The 16703-nt window shown below is 48.6% G+C and overlaps 3 protein-coding genes across 17 annotated transcripts in view; 2 read left to right on the top strand and 1 right to left on the bottom strand.

Moving 5' to 3' along the window:
* Window positions 1–3551, top strand: part of hspg2 (heparan sulfate proteoglycan 2) — a 55670-nt gene extending 52119 nt beyond the window's left edge. The window contains 7 exon segments of the mRNA XM_057040323.1: window positions 251–326; window positions 402–480; window positions 741–788; window positions 1082–1152; window positions 1227–1310; window positions 1391–1494; window positions 1589–3551. Coding sequence (XP_056896303.1) covers window positions 251–326; window positions 402–480; window positions 741–788; window positions 1082–1152; window positions 1227–1310; window positions 1391–1494; window positions 1589–1761 — 635 coding nt within the window. The 3' untranslated portion in view covers window positions 1762–3551.
* A 2863-nt stretch (window positions 3552–6414) lies between these two features.
* tmem269 (transmembrane protein 269) lies at window positions 6415–13343 on the top strand. 14 transcript variants are annotated; one of them, XM_057040331.1, is made up of 8 exons: window positions 6435–6516; window positions 6589–6681; window positions 7092–7140; window positions 9077–9224; window positions 9463–9560; window positions 10603–10746; window positions 10818–11018; window positions 12207–13343. In XM_057040331.1, the coding sequence occupies exons 3-8, from the start codon at window positions 7116–7118 to the stop codon at window positions 12866–12868; spliced, it is 1278 nt and encodes a 425-aa protein (XP_056896311.1). In that variant the 5' UTR covers window positions 6435–6516; window positions 6589–6681; window positions 7092–7115; the 3' UTR covers window positions 12869–13343. The 14 variants fall into 14 exon arrangements, with proteins under 14 accessions (XP_056896310.1, XP_056896311.1, XP_056896317.1 ...); XM_057040337.1 differs by having other exon boundaries at window positions 8158–9224; XM_057040335.1 differs by having other exon boundaries at window positions 7991–9224.
* Window positions 13344–13524: 181 nt separating this feature from the next.
* LOC130529777 (tubulin alpha chain) overlaps window positions 13525–16703 on the bottom strand; it is a 5352-nt gene continuing 2173 nt past the window's right edge. The window contains exons 1-4 of one of the 2 annotated variants that reach the window (XM_057040345.1): window positions 15834–16084; window positions 14941–15163; window positions 14693–14841; window positions 13525–14597 (exon numbers count right to left, since the gene is read on the bottom strand). In XM_057040345.1, the coding sequence (XP_056896325.1) occupies window positions 13617–14597; window positions 14693–14841; window positions 14941–15163; window positions 15834–15836 (1356 nt within the window). In that variant the 5' untranslated portion in view covers window positions 15837–16084 and the 3' untranslated portion in view covers window positions 13525–13616. Of the gene's footprint in view, window positions 14598–14692; window positions 14842–14940; window positions 15164–15833; window positions 16085–16703 lie in introns of those variants that run through there. The other variant, XM_057040346.1, reaches the window with a different exon arrangement.

The raw sequence follows: 16703 nt of genomic DNA, 5'->3' as shown, positions 1-16703 counted from the left end.
GTCTAAATGATGGAGAGAACTGTCCATCTATCAGAATTCTGGACTGACCCGTTTGGTGCTGTAGAGGAAAGCCTCCAGCGGGTCAGAGATGCTCTTCGCTCCCTCATCTCCTCTTCTCTTCCGTGCTCGTGGGCCTGTGCTGTCTGCTTCCCTTCTAACACCCGTAGGACCTGGGCGGTGCTGTTGCGGAGTTCTGCCACTGGGTGGCGCTGCAGGAGTGACCTTCCGTCTGTTTCTGTCTGTTCTGCAGATTCACCCTATCAGTTCGAGGCTCATTTTCACAAGGACGGATACATCGCACTTCCAAAATCCATTTTCCCAAGAAGGTAATTATATTTTACACTCGCCCGTCAAATCAAGAGAAAAGTAAAGACGTACTTACAACTTTGTTTGTGATTTAGTGCCCACGACTCGCCAGAAACGATAGAACTGGAGATCAGTACCGACTCCTCTGATGGTCTGATCCTGTGGCAGGGGGTGGTGAGTCCCGCTCCTCGCTGGTTCCCGCTCCGGCCCGAATCCCGCTGCTCACGTCCTGCCGCCCACCTTCTCATCCTCGACCTAACACACGTCATTATTTCATCAGCAGAACCTCCTCGCATCACCGACACTGTCGTGTTTGGTTCCGTGCGCCCGTTTACCGGCTGTTTTTAATTGTTGGGCATGTTGAGGCTGGCCGTGATCGGACACCACTAAATAAGTGCATGTTGCTTCTCTAACTCACCCTCCATCTTCCTCAGGAGACCAATGGCGCTCGCCATTTGCGAAAGGTGCATGCTAGTAAAAAGGTACCCTCTCAAACACACTCTTGTTCTGCTGGCGGGTGTTTTTTTAATGTGACGTCTGTACAAACGTGAGGGTGGAACCACAATGTTGTTAGGTGACGTCAGCTGATCTGACCTTCATCTAGAATTAGCAGTTCTTTTGTTTCTGCCGCGCCAAATAAAATGCACATCGGTGCTGTGCACGGCGCCCTCACGTGTCCCCCGGCTGACGTTTCTGGAACCCCAGAGACGAACCAGGGACACCGGTCGCTTCCCTGCTGGGCAGCAGCTGAAACACTGAACTCGTCTATTTCCAGGAACTCGGAGAACACGGGAGAGGGAAGGATTTCATCAGCCTGGGCCTTCAGAAGGGACACCTCGTCTTCAGGTGACTCAGCACCTCTGACACAGGTGTGTTTCAGCCCCTCTTCATGTTCTATTAACGCTGATTCCAATGTGCAGCTACCAGCTGGGCAGCGGAGAAGCCCAGATCCTCTCCAGAGAGGCCGTCAACGATGGCAGGTGGCACAAGGTCACGGCGGTCAGGTACGGCTCCACGGGAGCTGCCTTTGGTTCCCATGGAAACCTGAAAACCCGTCTTGGTATCAACATATTGATTTGTGCAGAACTGGCAAAGATGGATACATCCAGATTGACGGAGGAGCTGCTGTGCACGGCCAGTCGCGGGGCAGGAGCATCATGGTGAACACCAAAGGCAACGTCTACCTGGGTGAGTCACCTGTGTCACATCCTGCCTCCATCTTCGCTCCCTTTCATCTCGTCGAGAATTTGCACAAATCTCGGCATCTTTAACGGCTCGCCAGGCGGCGCCCCGGACACGGCGGCCATGACGGGAGGGAAGTTCTCGGTGGGACTCGCAGGCTGCATGAGGAACCTGGTCCTGATGAACGCGCGGCCGGGCCAGCAGCCGGCGCCGACCGTGGACCTGCAGGCCTACGCCGCCCACGCCATCAACGTGCAGCCGTGCTCGTCATAGATGGCAGCACGCACACACACACGCACGCACACACACGCACGCACACACACACACACACACTGATGACTGAGTGATGTCAAACACACAGACTCAACACAAACTTGGTGCTTGGCTGCTACCGAAACCAAACCCGACGTAACAAGCAGAAGCGTTTCTCTCTTTGTGGCGTCGAACCGAACCCACGGCGCCGTAACGCCTCCTCTTCCTCACCGTTGTGTTTCCCACGAAGGACTGAACGCAGGAGAACCCCACCGTTTACACACTGCAGCGTCGTAGTCACCGGCCCAGTCAGGCTTCCTACGATGGGTCACACCCGATGGAGTCACAGATCTTTTACAGCACTGAATTTTTATTTATATACATGAATTTATGATATTTGGGGGGAAACAAGCAAACTAACCCGAACTGCCCTCCAGCTTGGCTGGGTTCTAATACTGTGTCCTGGGCCCGTTCAGGGCCCGGCTGCGTTCATGTTTGTGTCTAGACCTGCTTTCTTCACTTCTGTAGAGGAACTTTTGCTCTCACGCCTTCTGCTCTCCTTTGTTTCCTGTTTGATTTGGCGCCGTTGGGAGACGAGCGCGGATCTTCTAGTCACACGCCGCTTCAGTCCACAACTCAGGTCATCAGATCAACCATTTCCACATCCGCCTCGCAGCTGTTGGGTCTGTTTTTTATGAAGAAGAATACTTTGGTGCTAATGTCGTTTTGTTGTAGTGCAGTTGAAGCAGCCTCACAGTTACTGATGCTTTGAATTAAAAAACGAGCTTTACAGGATTGAGTAGATCTCAAAACAACAAATGAAACTTGTATTTTTACGTGACGTTCTGTATAAAACTGATACCGCTGCCGTGAGAACGAACATTAGAGGCTAGTTAATTAGCAGGTAGCCTTTGTCTCCGCCCCTGTTTTCTCGTCTCGCTGCGTGCACGTGTGTGTGTCACGGTCCACATCCTCCAGAGGATCCACCCAGACTGGTTCAGGTCTGTTAGCAGAGCCGGCAGCGATTCATGAAGGACAGAATCCCCCCCCCCCCCCCCCCCCCCCCCCCGACGACCTCATCCTGACCTCAGGCCCGCGCCGAGGTCAGCAAAATTCTGCTCCTCTTCCTCTAAACGAGCCCCGTCTGCTCTCACATCCCTGGTTTTTATTTATTTCGGTGTTTTGTTTGCTTTTTTTCTTTGTAATAATTGTGAGACAAAACGTTCGGGCCACGTGAGACCTGGACTTGACCTGGAGCCGCGTTTGACCTTTGACTTCAATTTGCTTCGTCGTCGTTGACAGAATACGATCACATGACCTAAAACCTCAGCGAACGTGACACCAAAGCACCCGGACGGCCGTCCGGTGGCGACAACAACAACAACAACATTTAGTCACATTTGTAGTAATTCCCAACGTTCCTCTCTCTTCACCCTCCAATCCCTAAATTCCCGCGGACTCGAAGAAAAAGCCCCACGGATCTGGGTTCCTCCTCCGGCTCCTTCAGTGCTCTCCACTCTTCCGTCTTCCCCTCTCGTCCCCACGCTCGTCCCTAAACCCCATAACTGAACGCCGAGGTTTGATGCTCTTAAACTGGATTTTCCACACACTCGTGCGCTTGTGCCCAAGAAAGCGACGTTTTTTTTATAGCAAACTTCCGGAGCTGCACTTTTTCGCCCTTTTGAATTAACTGTTTCATTTCTGATTTTCCACACGAGTGAAATCGTTCCAGATTCCTTGTGCAGCCTGGATCTGTGACTGAACACACTCGTCGCTGCCCTTTTGTTTCATAATTAAAAAACCCAAAAGAATCTGGTGTGTTTTTGTGATTCTGTTGGGAAGGGGGGGGGAGTCCAAATCAATCCAAGTACAGGGTGTGTGTGTGTGTGTGTGTGTGTGTGTGTGTGTGTGTTTCCCTGGTAACACACCTGAAGTGAGTTAGCTCATCAGAGGAACCGGATAAATCTGTGGCAACTCTAACTGGTTAGAGTGGGGGGTGCAGCGGTAGACTGGTTTTCTTGGCATTTACACGGAGCAACAACCCAGAGAAGACGCTTCCATCAGTGTCTGAACGCCACAGAGGACAAAGATCGTCCCTCTTTTTAAGTTTCATCCTCAGTTTTAGTGTCAAATTCACAAATTAAATTTCAGTAAATAATTGCGAGGCCTGAAAAATCCCAGAACGGATCAAACGGTGCAGCAGCAAAATGACCCAAAGTGATGCAGCTCCACCCCTGGAGGGGGGCGTTTGGTACGGTCCGTCCAGGCAGCATCACACGTCAGAAAAACTCCTCCAGTAAAACCAGTTGGACTGGTTCCCAGTCTATAGGTGACTCCAGGTGACTATACAGTGAGAGTAAAAAGTATTTGATCCCTTGCTGATTTTGTTGGTTTGTCCACTAATAAAGACATGATCATTCTATACTTTTAATGGTAGATGTATTCTAACATGGAGAGACAGAATATCAAAAAGAAAAACCAGAAAATAACTTTAAAGAATTTATTTTAATTTATTGTTTTTCATTGAGGGAAATAAGTATTTGATCCCCTAGTATGCATTAGGAGTTTTGGCTTTCACAGACCAGTTAGACTGTTACCTGAATTGAAGACAGCAGGTCTAACAAATCACCTGTATGTAAGACAACTGTTCACAGAATCAGACAATCAGACAGATTCCAAACTCTCCACCATGGGTAAGACCAAAGAACTCTCTCAGGACCTCAGAGACAGGATTGTTGACCTGCATAAATCGGGAATGGGCTACAAAAACATTAGCAAATTGCTGGGTATTAAAGTAACAACTATTGGTGCAATTGTGAGAAAATATAAGAAGTATAACATGACCATCAATAGACCTCGGTCTGGTGCTCCACAGAAGATTTCACCTCGTGGGGTGGCAATGATCATGAGAACAGTGAGAAATCGGCCTGCAACCACACAGCAGGAGTTAGTGAATGACCTCCAGGCAGCTGGGACCAAAGTCACCAGGAAAACAATTGGCAACACTTTGCGCCGCAATGGATTAAAATCCTGCAGTGCCCGAAAGGTACCCCTGCTTAAGAAGGCACATGTGGAGGCTCGCCTCAAGTATGCCAATGATCACCTCAAAGATGCACAAAGTGATTGGGAGAAGGTTCTGTGGTCAGACGAGACCAAAATTGAACTATTTGGCCTAAACTCTACTCGTCATGTGTGGTGGAAGAAAAATGCTGCCTATGATCCCAGGAACACTGTGCCCACCGTCAAGCATGGAGGTGGAAACATCATGTTTTGGGGGTGTTTCTCTGCCAAGGGCACAGGGCTACTTCACCGCATCCCTGGGTAGATGGACGGAGCCATGTACCGTGCAGTGCTGAGGAAGCTGAAAATGGGCCGTGGCTGGGTCTTCCAACATGACAACGACCCAAAGCATACAGCAAAGGCAACAAAGGAGTGGCTCAAGAAGAACCATATTAAGGTCATGGAGTGGCCCAGCCAGTCTCCGGACCTCAATCCAATTGAAAATCTATGGAGAGAGCTGAAGGTCCGAGTTGCCAAGCGACAGCCCACCAACCTTAATGATTTAGAGAGGATCTGCAAAGAAGAGTGGGCCAAAATTCCCCCTGATATGTGTGCTAACCTTGTGGTTAACTACAACAAACCTTTGACCGCTGTGCTTGCAAACAATGGCTTTGCCACCAAATATTAAGTGCTTTTGGATAGAGGGATCAAATACTTATTACCCTCAATGAAAAACAAATAAATTAAAATAAATTCTTTAAAGTTATTTTCTGGATTTTCTTTTTGATATTCTGTCTCTCCATGTTAGAATACATCTACCATTAAAAGTATAGAATGATTATGTCTTTATTAGTGGACAAACCAACAAAATCAGCAAGGGATCAAATACTTTTTACTCTCACTGTAGGTGACTCCAGGTGACTACAGGTGATTCCAGGTGATTTCAGTTGACTCCAGGTGACTACAGGTGATTCCAGGTGATTTCAGTTGACTCCAGGTGACTACAGGTGATTCCAGGTGATTTCAGTTGACTCCAGGTGACTCCAGTTGACTCCAGGTGACTCCAGTTGACTCCAGGTGACTACAGGTGATTCCAGGTGATTTCAGTTGACTCCAGGTGACTCCAGTTGACTCCAGGTGACTCCAGTTGACTCCAGGTGACTCTAGGTGACTCCAGTTGACTCCAGGTGACTCTAGGTGACTCCAGGTGACTCCAGTTGACTCCAGGTGACTCTAGGTGACTCCAGGTGACTCCAGGTGACTCCAGGTGACTCCAGGTGACTATAGGTGACTACAGGTGACTATAGGTGAATCCTCTTGCTGTGTCTGACTGGCAGAACCTGTCTGACTGACTCTCATAAGATCTGATCAGAAAAAGACTGTTAGATTTACTCTCAAAGTCTCTGACAGCTGGAGACTGAAGGACCCGATGGCAGATCAGACCTGGACAACTTTCTTAGTTTTAGTCCCCTTTCAACTGTAAACTTCATGATCAAGCCGTCAGAGGCTGATCAGCCTTTACCTGCGCAGGTAAAGATCCGGACCAGAGGCACAACACTCGTGATAAACCTGAAAAAGTTCAGAGTTTTACTGATTCTGCTTCACTTTTAAAATAATAAAATAAGCAGGAAAAGAGGCAGACAGCCTGAGATGCCCCCAGCGGTGTGCGTGCGTGCGTGCGTGCGCATGTGGGTTGGGGAGGCGATTGGCGTCATTTCCGGTGGAATATTCCAGCGGATTGATCTGGGCTTTAAAAGGACGCGCTGCAGCCTCCTGGTAACCAATGATTTCGAACCTTCGGCTTCGGCGAAACATCTCTTTTATTCCAACTTGTGAAAATAAAAATAGGGCGGAGCTGCCAGCTGAAGTTAGTGCGTGTGAAGCTGCGTGCGCGTTCAGATCGTCTCCATCTGTGGATTTGTGACTGTGAAGTCCTCTCAGGTAAGATGAGGCGCAGTTTCCGTGCACGCAGCTTCACGCTTTCGCAGGTTTAGACGGGTCCGCGCGCCCCGCGGCCGCTATGCGCGCTTCCTCCCGCAATGACGCAGTTGTGCGCCCTCTCCCCAAAACGTTCTGTCATTCCCCAGATCAATATTTTGTCGTTATTCGGTGCTGGTTCGGTGCTGATTCGGTTCTGGTACGTGTGTAGAGCAGCCGAGCCCGAACAAAGATTCAAATGTAAACGATCAAATTTCAGGCAACATTTTCACACTTTTCGGTAAAAAGTGCAGAAATGTAAACGTTTGAAATCAAAATGCTTCCGCTGTTTCTTCATGTAACGTTTTTAATAGTTGATTTTTTAATAACTGGGCCTGTTTGTGACGGGACGACTTTTATTTCTGATGTTTTAGCTGTTCTCTTGTGAGCTGACAGTCATGATCCTCCTGACTCCGTCTTCTGGTGAGTCCTTACTCGAATTAATACAAACGATCCAGGAGTTTTATGCAAAATTAATGTCCTTTAATATGGAAAGTGTGTTTGTCCTGTTGCTTTTTATGAATGTAGTTCATGACTTCATTATAAGGACAATGATATGCACTTTAGACATATGAATTATGTTGTTTGTGATCAATTATGTTGTTTAGGATTAATTGCAGTTTAACTCGCTCATTTTTCACAATATCGCAGGAGTTTATAATTCGCTCCAGGTTCTTTCTGAGTAGTTTTTCTTGTTTTTGCTTAGTTGTTACCAGGTAACAGGAAAGGGGGGTTGCGTAACAAGCACCTTCCCATAATGCTTTGCACTCATTTAGCAGCAGCCCAGAAATAACAACTTGCTTGAAATTGACAGTGTGTCTTTCTCTGCATTCACCCTCTTGATTAATGACCAAGACGGTGCTAAAAAACCTGCAGCCCCACAAGTGACTCGTCCTATTTTAGTTCCTGTAGCTGCGCACGTGGATCCGTCCACGTGTTCCAAATGAAACGTTTCCTTCAGCACATTTGCCGATTAAATCCCCATTTTTTAGTAAAGTTGGACGTGAAAACAGAAAAAGGAGACGAGCAAAATTCCATCCTTTTATCTCTGAAAAATGGTGTTGCCTAGCAACATGTTGGCGTCATTAGAGCAGCTTCTCAACCTTTTAAAATTTCAGTCTTCAAAGTCCCAGTGTTGCTGCAGCTTATTGGTAACCACGGCAACGGTTTCAAACCTGGGCCTCTCCTCACTTTATGACAGGACACACTGTAAATCAGGATATTTTTCCAGTTGTATCCTTTTGAATATCATCAGATCCTGTTTTTATGGTAGTTTTCCAGCTTTGGGGACCAGGGGTGTGCGTTTGAGCCAGGCAGCGCTGAGGCTGCCGGTGGCAGCCTGTAACGTCCTGTTGGAGCTACGAAACAAGCATGCTGTCACAGTGAAAGTCTAAGTTGTTGTTGGCATTCTGCTGTATCTCACTCACTGTTTTCTTTCAGATGAAAAGTCTTGAACTCACCTGGCTTTGGAATCACAGGAAGTTCAGGGTGACAAAAAACACTTAAAGGGTTGCTAACGTGTTAAACTGGGTGGTTATGTGGCAGCTACAGGAGCCCCCAGACCGTCATTGTGGTCACCAGCGTGTGTGTGTGTGTGTGGTGTGTGTGTGTGTGTGTGTGTGTGTGTGTGTGTGTGTGTGTGTGTGTGTGTGTGTGTGTGTGTGTGTGTGTCCTTTTTCACATCCTTTGTTTCTCGTATGTTGCAGTTTGGTGTCTTGTGGCCATTTTGTTTCCTTTTCTTAACAGTCAAATGTCCGAGCTCTTTAGTTTAGAGACATAACTAGCTAATGTAGTTAACCAGGCAGGCTGTAAATGATCCACTGTACAGTAACAAATGCGTTTTAGTGATCTGATGGATGAGTGTATCGTACGGTCGGTCTCCGTCCAATAAACATACGCCTTGGTAAGTGATGCTTCTTTTACATAAGATGCAGGAATCAATGTTGAAGTCATTTTTTTCTTTGAAGACAGAAACATACACGCACATGCTAAAATGTGAGGCTGTGAGGATTCCCGACACATGGTGTTAAGCATGCATTTATGGTTTAGCAACCACAACCTTCTCCCCCATTCAGATATCTGCTGGTTTAAGACCTGTTCCGACACTCCTAAAGGCCGGTGAGCTTCCTCACCTCGCAGCATTCGAGCTGCCTGTGCTGTCCAATAACAATAGTAACAAGTCTGTGGGACAGACTCTGGGCTAAAATGGCACCAGAACCAGGAAGGGAACCAGTGTGGGAACATCTCTGGACCAGCAGGATCACCTGATAACACGAGCCATTTTAGCTTTAGCTTCCTCACCCTGACGTTACCCAGCTGACGGGGAGGGTTGCTCACTGCAGTTGTCCTGTGGTCTCAGCTCTCTTCCAGTGCACCAACAAGCTGTTCCTGACCGATCGGACCACCAGACAGCAGATCAAAGAGTTTGCACGGAAGAATGCCGCCAACGCTCTGTCGGTGGCCAACATGCTCATGGGCATGGCCTCCATCCTCAGCAGCCTGAACGGGTGAGAGGACTCGAGGACGACAGGCTGTCTCTGACCTCAATGTGGAAATGTCACGAGCACGGAAACTCCTCCCGATGTCTTCCCGACATGTCGGGTTGAATCGGAGCCGTCCGAAGGAATCGCGTGACAAAAGCTGTGTGTGCGTTCCTGTCGGTGGGCGGCGTGGTTCTCAGTGAGGAGGAGTGGGCTGTATCTAGAGGGCTTGTTGCCACTGGTAACGCTGGCTTCTTCTGTCCAGGCACCATCATGCTGCGTGTTGGCTGGTTCTGATTGGGTACCTGCTGGATTTGGCAGATGGAGCGGTTGCCAGGCGACTCAATGCCTGCTCGGCACTGGGTGAGTGAAACGCTGCAGTCGTTGGCACCGAAAACCTCAGCAGGAGATCCTGACACAGTAAAACCAGGCAGTAAAATGGATCCATGTCACTGGTGCATTGTGGGATATCCTGAGAGATCAGGGGATGATAGAGTGGACTGGGAATATGACATCATCCTCTGGACCTGCTCCGTTCTTTTGTTGTTATGATTCAATGAGCTGAGAAGCGTTTGCATGGAGGAATGTTGGTGTGTCACTTCTGAGCTTCATCCTGGACTGCAGGTGAATCACCTGCTTCATCACTGTTTATTTACTGGCCTTTGTGCAGCAGCTGAATATCGGATCGACCTGTTCCAGCAAACTGTGCTGACTGGTCCTCATTCCTCACCACTCGCCAGCGGTAAACAACAACCATGTGAAAAGTGCCGCAGTAGCTTGTTTTCCCCCCCAACAGGCAGCTCTCACAGAGCCACCCGAGTCATCAGCGCCCGTTTTAGCAGCTCCCAGCGACGACCTTCACATTTTCGCAGTTTCTCCCAAAACAGCGCTCAGGTGCATCACAATAGATCACATGGCTGCACATTTCAGGGGGCTTTGTGTCCAGACCTGCTTTTTCTGCATGACTTTGCAGGTGGATGGTGTTGTGCCCCCCACCTATTTTGTCAAATGAACAATAACTTTCCGATTAAGCGGCCTAATTCCACAGGCTCATGCTCCAATTGTCCATTTTATCCCATTGCTTTGGGTTCTGTGCGTATCTGAAATTGTTTGGATTGTTGACCCCGTGCTGTGGAATTCCACCTCATTCATGTCGGCCGCGGCCCGAATCACCTCAGCCCCGAAACGCTCCATCGTCTCTACAGAGGGTGAACACGTGGTTCGATAAGGTCGGCCATGTTGGGTCACACCGACATCCCCCCGGGATCAATCAGCCGGTCACTTTAGTGATGTTTTTGTCCATGTGGACGTCTTACACGTCTCCTGTGCTGCAGCTAAAGTGTCCTTCAGTGCTGCAGATAATTTCAACAATAAAACTCCTTTTGGCTTCTTTTTTCCTACTCAGGTGCCAAGTTGGACGATTTTGCTGACTTCACGACCTTTGGGATCGCCACCTCGTTGCTCTTCAGGACGCCTGACCTCTTTGACAACATCCTGTGCATGTTTTACGTCCTCTCGGTGTTCGTCCGCCTCTGCTTCTTCTCCAGCGGTAGCTTCCGCTCTGCCTTTCTTCTCTTCATCTTCACTTTGCTCTTTATTTACTCACTCTTGTGTCCTCAGGGATCCCCTTTATGTACCGTGGGCTGCCCTGCATCTACTCCTCAGCCATACTGTCCAGTGCCTCTCTGCTGTCAGGGGGAAATCTGGCCCTGTTACGGGTCCTGGCGATGTCCATGATCATCTTCATGATCCGTCAGACCTTCTACCCCCATGACAGAGTGCTGGAGTCCCAGGCCTGGAAGAAAGTCGTCTATGCTGGAGGTAAAAACCTTGTCCTTCCTCATTGCTTCAACATGTGGCGTCTGCAGAAGGTTGAACATACTCAGGACTCGTCAGAGCAGGAGTTGCATGTCCTGGGAATGTGTTCCCATCAGGGATGACCCACGTTCATTCAACCAGCTCTGTATTCAGAACTCCTGATAAAAGATCCTCTTAACCTGCTCAAAAATAAGCGTTCTGCACTTTCTTTAGTGGTCTTTCCTTGTTCTGATGTAGCTTTTATTCATAATAACACAGCATTGTGCCTGTTGCCACCAGGAATCGTCATGGTCTTCTGCTCTTCCTTCCCCCCCGCCTGTGGGTACTACCTGCTGTGGTCCATCTCCTACATTTTGTTCCCAACTTCCCTTTGGAGCAGTAAAGTATAAAAGTGGTCCAAATGTTCCACAAACTCCTGCTCTTCCGGGTCACACTAAGACTTCCTGTGATGAAGGACTGTGGCTGAATGCGCTCGTGCACGGCGGCCACCTCCTCAGCTCTCTGTAGCGGTTTATTTTTCTTCTGTCCACAAAAAAAATGTTGAAAGAACAAAGACGGCAGCAAACTCTGACACAGCTCATGTACCTATTTGGTTTGGGTCAGACCTGAAGGAGTATAAAGCTGTCTATGAAGCTTAAGCTGTCTTCTGTGGAGCATTAATTCATGTCTTTGTTGAGCATCACCCGATTAAAATGCACAAACCTTTTTTTCTAACCTTGTGAAAATGCTGAACAAGCATTTGACTACATCTGTTCTTCGTTAGGAAGCCTGTGGTGTCTTTATTTGTATACTTTCTGAGGTTGGATGAGTAAAGGTTTTCCGGAGGTCGACACTCGCCGGCTGATGTGGAAGTCTGCTGATCCTTTTATTTGTCGTTTTACAATGCCAGCAATAAATATTTGAAGAGATGTGAGGTTTGTCCTGTGCAGGATATAAAATCGTATTACTTTTTGCTTAAAGGAACAAATCAATAAAGGATTCAATAGTATGTATTTTGAGAGCTATTTAAGTTTATTTTGGTTTCATATGTGGATCTCTAGTGCCTCTTGTGGTAAGAATTAAAAACTGCACTAAAAATATGAACAGTTTTTTAAAAAATATTCTCACCACAGAAACAAATCATTGGAGGTAAAAAAAACCCCAAACCTGGATATATTGGTGACCTCAGGATCGGGTCTCTGCTCTTTGCAGATGATGTGGTCCTGTTGGCGTCATCGGCCCGTGACCTCCAACGATCACTGGATCGGTTCGCCTCCGCACGTGAAGCGGCTGGGATGGAAATCAGCACCTCCAAATCCGAGGCCATGGTTCTCAACCGGAAAAAGGTGGAGTGCCTTCTCCGGGTCAAGGAGGAGATCCTGCCCCAAGTGGAGGAGTTCAAGTACCTCGGGGTCTTGTTCACGAGTGAGGGAAGAATGGAGCGGGAGATCGACAGGCGGATCGGTGCGGCGTCCGCAGTAATGCGGACTCTGCACCGGTCGATCTTTGTTCCTACCCTCACCTATGGTCATGAGCTTTGGGTAATGACCGAAAGAACAAGATCACGGGTACAAGCGGCTGAAATGAGCTTCCTCCGTAGGGTGGCTGGGCTCTCCCTTAGAGATAGGGTGAGAAGCTCTGCCATCCGGGAGGAGCTCGGAGTAGAGCCGCTGCTCCTCCGCGTTGAGAGGAGCCAGATGGGGTGGCTTGGGCATCTAGTCAGGATGCCCCCTGGACGCCTCCCTGGTGAGGTGTTCAGGGCATGTCCCTCCGGTAGGAGACCCCCGGGGAGACCCAGGACACGTTGGAGAGACTATGTCTCTCGACTGGTCTGGGAACACCTGGGGATCCCCCGGATGAGCTGGAAGAAGTAGCTGGGGAGAGGGAAGTCTGGGCTTCTCTTCTTAGGCTGCTGCCCCCGCGACCCGACCCCGGATAAGCGGTAGAGGATGGATGGATGGATGGATGGATGGATGGATAGACCTCGACTTCTATCAACTGTACACCTCTTTGATAACAATATTCATGTTGGGGTCCAGGCTTCCTGGTTGTGTTTTTCCTGCAGGGGGCGTGGTGGAGCCATGCTCCGGCCACCGGCTGGCGCACCTGCAGGCCATCAGCGATCAGCCGCCTATATAAGTACTAAGACGCCGGCCTACCAGTGTCGGAGGATTGTTGTGTGATTTTGATGTTTCTGGTGACTTTGTTGGTTTTTGAAGATTTTGGTGATTTTTGTGGCTCCACGCTGGAGCTCTTTGTGCGCACCCGGAGTCAGAACTGTTGCTTCCCGGCATTCCAGGGGGACTGTCCTTTTTGTGTTTGTTCTATAAAACCTATTTTTGGACCTTTCATCACTGTGTCTTGCCTGCGTTCGGGTCCTGGACAACCACGTATCGTAACAATTCACTCTTCAATTTGGTTCCTCCAGGAACTATTAACTGTTTTAAAGCACGATCTTGAAAATGGAAACGATGATTAAATGAGCAGTGTTGCCATCAGAGCAATGTATTATTAAATAATGACAAACAGGTTCACATGCAACTGTAACTTTATTGAGAGGAAACTGTGAATTACACATTTGGAACCAATCAATTTTGTGTAATTAACACCGTTGTGAATATGTTAATACTCCTCTCCTTCCTCTTCTCCCTCCCCCTCAACGGAGTCGACTCCCACCTCCTCATAATCCTTCTCCAGAGCTGCCATGTCCTCCCTGGCCTCAGAGAACTCCCCCTCCTCCATGCCCTCACCCACGTACCAGTGCACAAACGCACGTTTGGCGTACATGAGATCAAACTTGTGGTCGAGCCGAGCCCAGGCCTCGGCGATGGCGGTGGTGTTGCTCAGCATGCACACAGCTCGCTGAACCTTGGCCAGGTCTCCACCAGGGACCACAGTGGGGGGCTGGTAGTTGATACCAACTTTGAAACCAGTGGGGCACCAGTCCACAAACTGGATGCTGCGTTTGGTCTTGATGGTGGCAATGGCAGCATTCACGTCTTTGGGCACCACATCACCACGATACAGCAGGCAGCAGGCCATGTACTTGCCGTGGCGAGGGTCACATTTGACCATCTGATTGGCGGGCTCGAAGCAAGCGTTGGTGATCTCAGACACTGAGAGCTGCTCATGGTAAGCCTTCTCAGCAGAGATGACGGGAGCGTAGGTGGCCAGAGGGAAATGAATACGGGGATATGGCACCAGGTTGGTCTGGAACTCCGTCAGATCAACATTGAGGGCACCATCAAAGCGAAGGGAGGCGGTGATGGAGGACACAATCTGGCTGATCAGCCTGTTCAGGTTGGTGTAGGTGGGACGCTCGATATCCAGGTTCCTGCGACAGATGTCGTAGATGGCCTCGTTATCCACCATGAAGGCACAATCGGAGTGCTCCAGGGTGGTGTGGGTGGTCAGGATGGAGTTGTAGGGCTCCACCACAGCGGTAGACACCTGTGGAGCTGGGTAGATGGAGAACTCCAGCTTGGACTTCTTGCCATAGTCGACGGACAGACGTTCCATCAGGAGGGAAGTGAAACCAGAGCCGGTGCCACCTCCGAAGCTGTGGAACACCAGGAAGCCCTGAAGGCCAGTACACTGATCGGCCTGCAGACACAGAGGAGAGTCAGTATCACACAGGAGATTCACTTTAATCATGTTCTGGAAAGAATTTACAAATGTTCTCCACGGGATTCCCTCACCAGTTTACGGATCCTGTCCAGCACCAGATCGATGATCTCTTTGCCGATGGTGTAGTGTCCTCGGGCGTAGTTGTTGGCAGCATCTTCCTTACCAGTGATCAGCTGCTCGGGGTGGAACAGCTGGCGGTAGGTCCCAGTACGAACCTCATCTGCAGAGACACAAACATCATAATTCATCACTGCTGTGCCACAGAGGACCAGATATCGTCATTATTTGATGAAATGTATCTTAAGGGGATCATATCTACCAATGACAGTGGGCTCCAGGTCCACAAAAACAGCCCTGGGAACGTGCTTTCCTGCTCCGGTCTCACTGAAGAAGGTGTTGAAGGAGTCATCTCCACCTCCAAGAGTCTTGTCACTGGGCATCTGCCCATCCGGCTGGATACCATGCTCCAGACAATAAAGTTCCCAGCAGGCATTGCCGATCTGGACACCAGCCTGGCCGACGTGGACGGAGATGCACTCACGCTGGGAAGAAAGAACAATATGTGAACTTGTTTAAGCAAATCAGAGATGCTTCATTTATTTGGCTGCTAAAGGTCACCTTTAATCAGACCGTATGACGCTCTTTGTGGTTAAATAAAAAACTGTATAAATGCTAAAATGAATGTCTATAAGTTGGAACTATAAATTTAGAGATTCCTTTCATTTCTCGAAAGACAGCCAAGTTATTTTCCCCTGTGACTCTGAGCAGTTCCTCCACATGGTTGCTAAGCGACCATCAACACGAGAAAGGTGAAAGTAAGTAAAAAAAAACATGACTAGCGAAGTCTAACGTGTTTATAACAAACGAAGGGGGCAGATGAAAGTTCGAACCCTTGAATGTGAGGCTGCTGGTCGATATTTGGATGGTCGGAGGATATTTTGGGGCGTTCAGGTCGATTTACGCAGCTTCACTGACGAATATGATGAACATTTCTGTTCAGCTCCGTCACAGACAGTTATGGCTCAGTCATTTCAAACCACGAATGTTAACACAATTGGTACCGTCCTAAAACTCATTCTTCTCAGCAGAGACCTCTCCAGGAACATTATCATTATTATTATAAACAAATATTAAAACTAATTAGGTTTTTTAGCGCTGTCAAGTGAAATGTAAACCCAACGTGAAGGAATGATTCCATTGGGCAGCTCTTACCATTATTGTTCAGAACAAGTCACAAAACAGGGATGAAGAAGCTCCTCACGTTGTCTCTCAATCCGACAACTAAAGGGTCGATGTAAGAGAAGATGGCGCGTTAGGATGGGGACTGCTTTATAAGCGAGCCCGCGACGCGCCGGCGACTGCTCTTCCATGATTGGCTGAAATCCTGCCAGTCTGAGTTTGCAGCTTCCCATTGGTGGAGCGCTCCCCTCTCTACAAGCCCCGCCTTTCCAGACACCGCCCGTGTCCCACTATCCCGCTGCGGGTCATTGTGTCCGAAAAATGCTGCGTAACTTAGGTTGTGATGGTACCAGACAGACCCGGTTAGCCATAAAAAATAGTTCACAGGAAGATTGATGAATGCAATCTGTAAAAAATCGAAAATTTGTTCGCATATGAGAAAACTGGATTCGAGTATTTTAAAGAAACATTTAAATGCTACATTGCTCCTGTGTGTGTTTGAGATGCTTACCCAATTTGATCGCTCATTGCTAAGCTTTTTTAAAAGCACCTTTATTTGAATTTTACTCAACTTTTAGTTCCCTGTCTCTTCGAATTAAAGGTCATTCTGTCCAGTCATGGAGGACAGCCATGGAGAACACAGACAACCACAGACACCCAACCCCCAGCCTCCAGAGTGCAGCCGTTGCTAGGAAATAGCCTAGTTGCCTAGATACAGCCAAGTATCGAGACAAACCGCCTTTATCTGGTGGTCACGTGATGCAGCTTAAATGCAGCAGTGGCGATGGCGCCGCAGCTGCTGTGGGAGGAAATGTGAAGCCTCTCAGTCACTTTGCTTTTCAAATCTGTCAGTGTGATGACCTGCAGGGCCTGGAAGAAAGAAAAGCATAAGCACATCTTACA

The sequence above is a fragment of the Takifugu flavidus genome, chromosome 8 (assembly GCF_003711565.1).
Source record: "Takifugu flavidus isolate HTHZ2018 chromosome 8, ASM371156v2, whole genome shotgun sequence".
Lineage (NCBI taxonomy): Eukaryota > Metazoa > Chordata > Actinopteri > Tetraodontiformes > Tetraodontidae > Takifugu > Takifugu flavidus.
The sequence above is the reverse complement of the archived record's forward strand: the minus strand, read 5'-3'. Positions and strand labels throughout refer to the sequence as shown.

Coding starts and splice junctions, on each gene's coding strand:
- tmem269 (XM_057040329.1), top strand. CDS start 6,761: ATGCGCGCTTCCTCCCGCAATGACGCAGTTGTGCGCCCTCTCCCCAAA. Junction 9,225..9,462: donor ATCCTCAGCAGCCTGAACGG/GTGAGAGGACTC, acceptor TCTTCTGTCCAG/GCACCATCATGCTGCGTGTT. Junction 10,747..10,817: donor CCTCTGCTTCTTCTCCAGCG/GTAGCTTCCGCT, acceptor TTGTGTCCTCAG/GGATCCCCTTTATGTACCGT.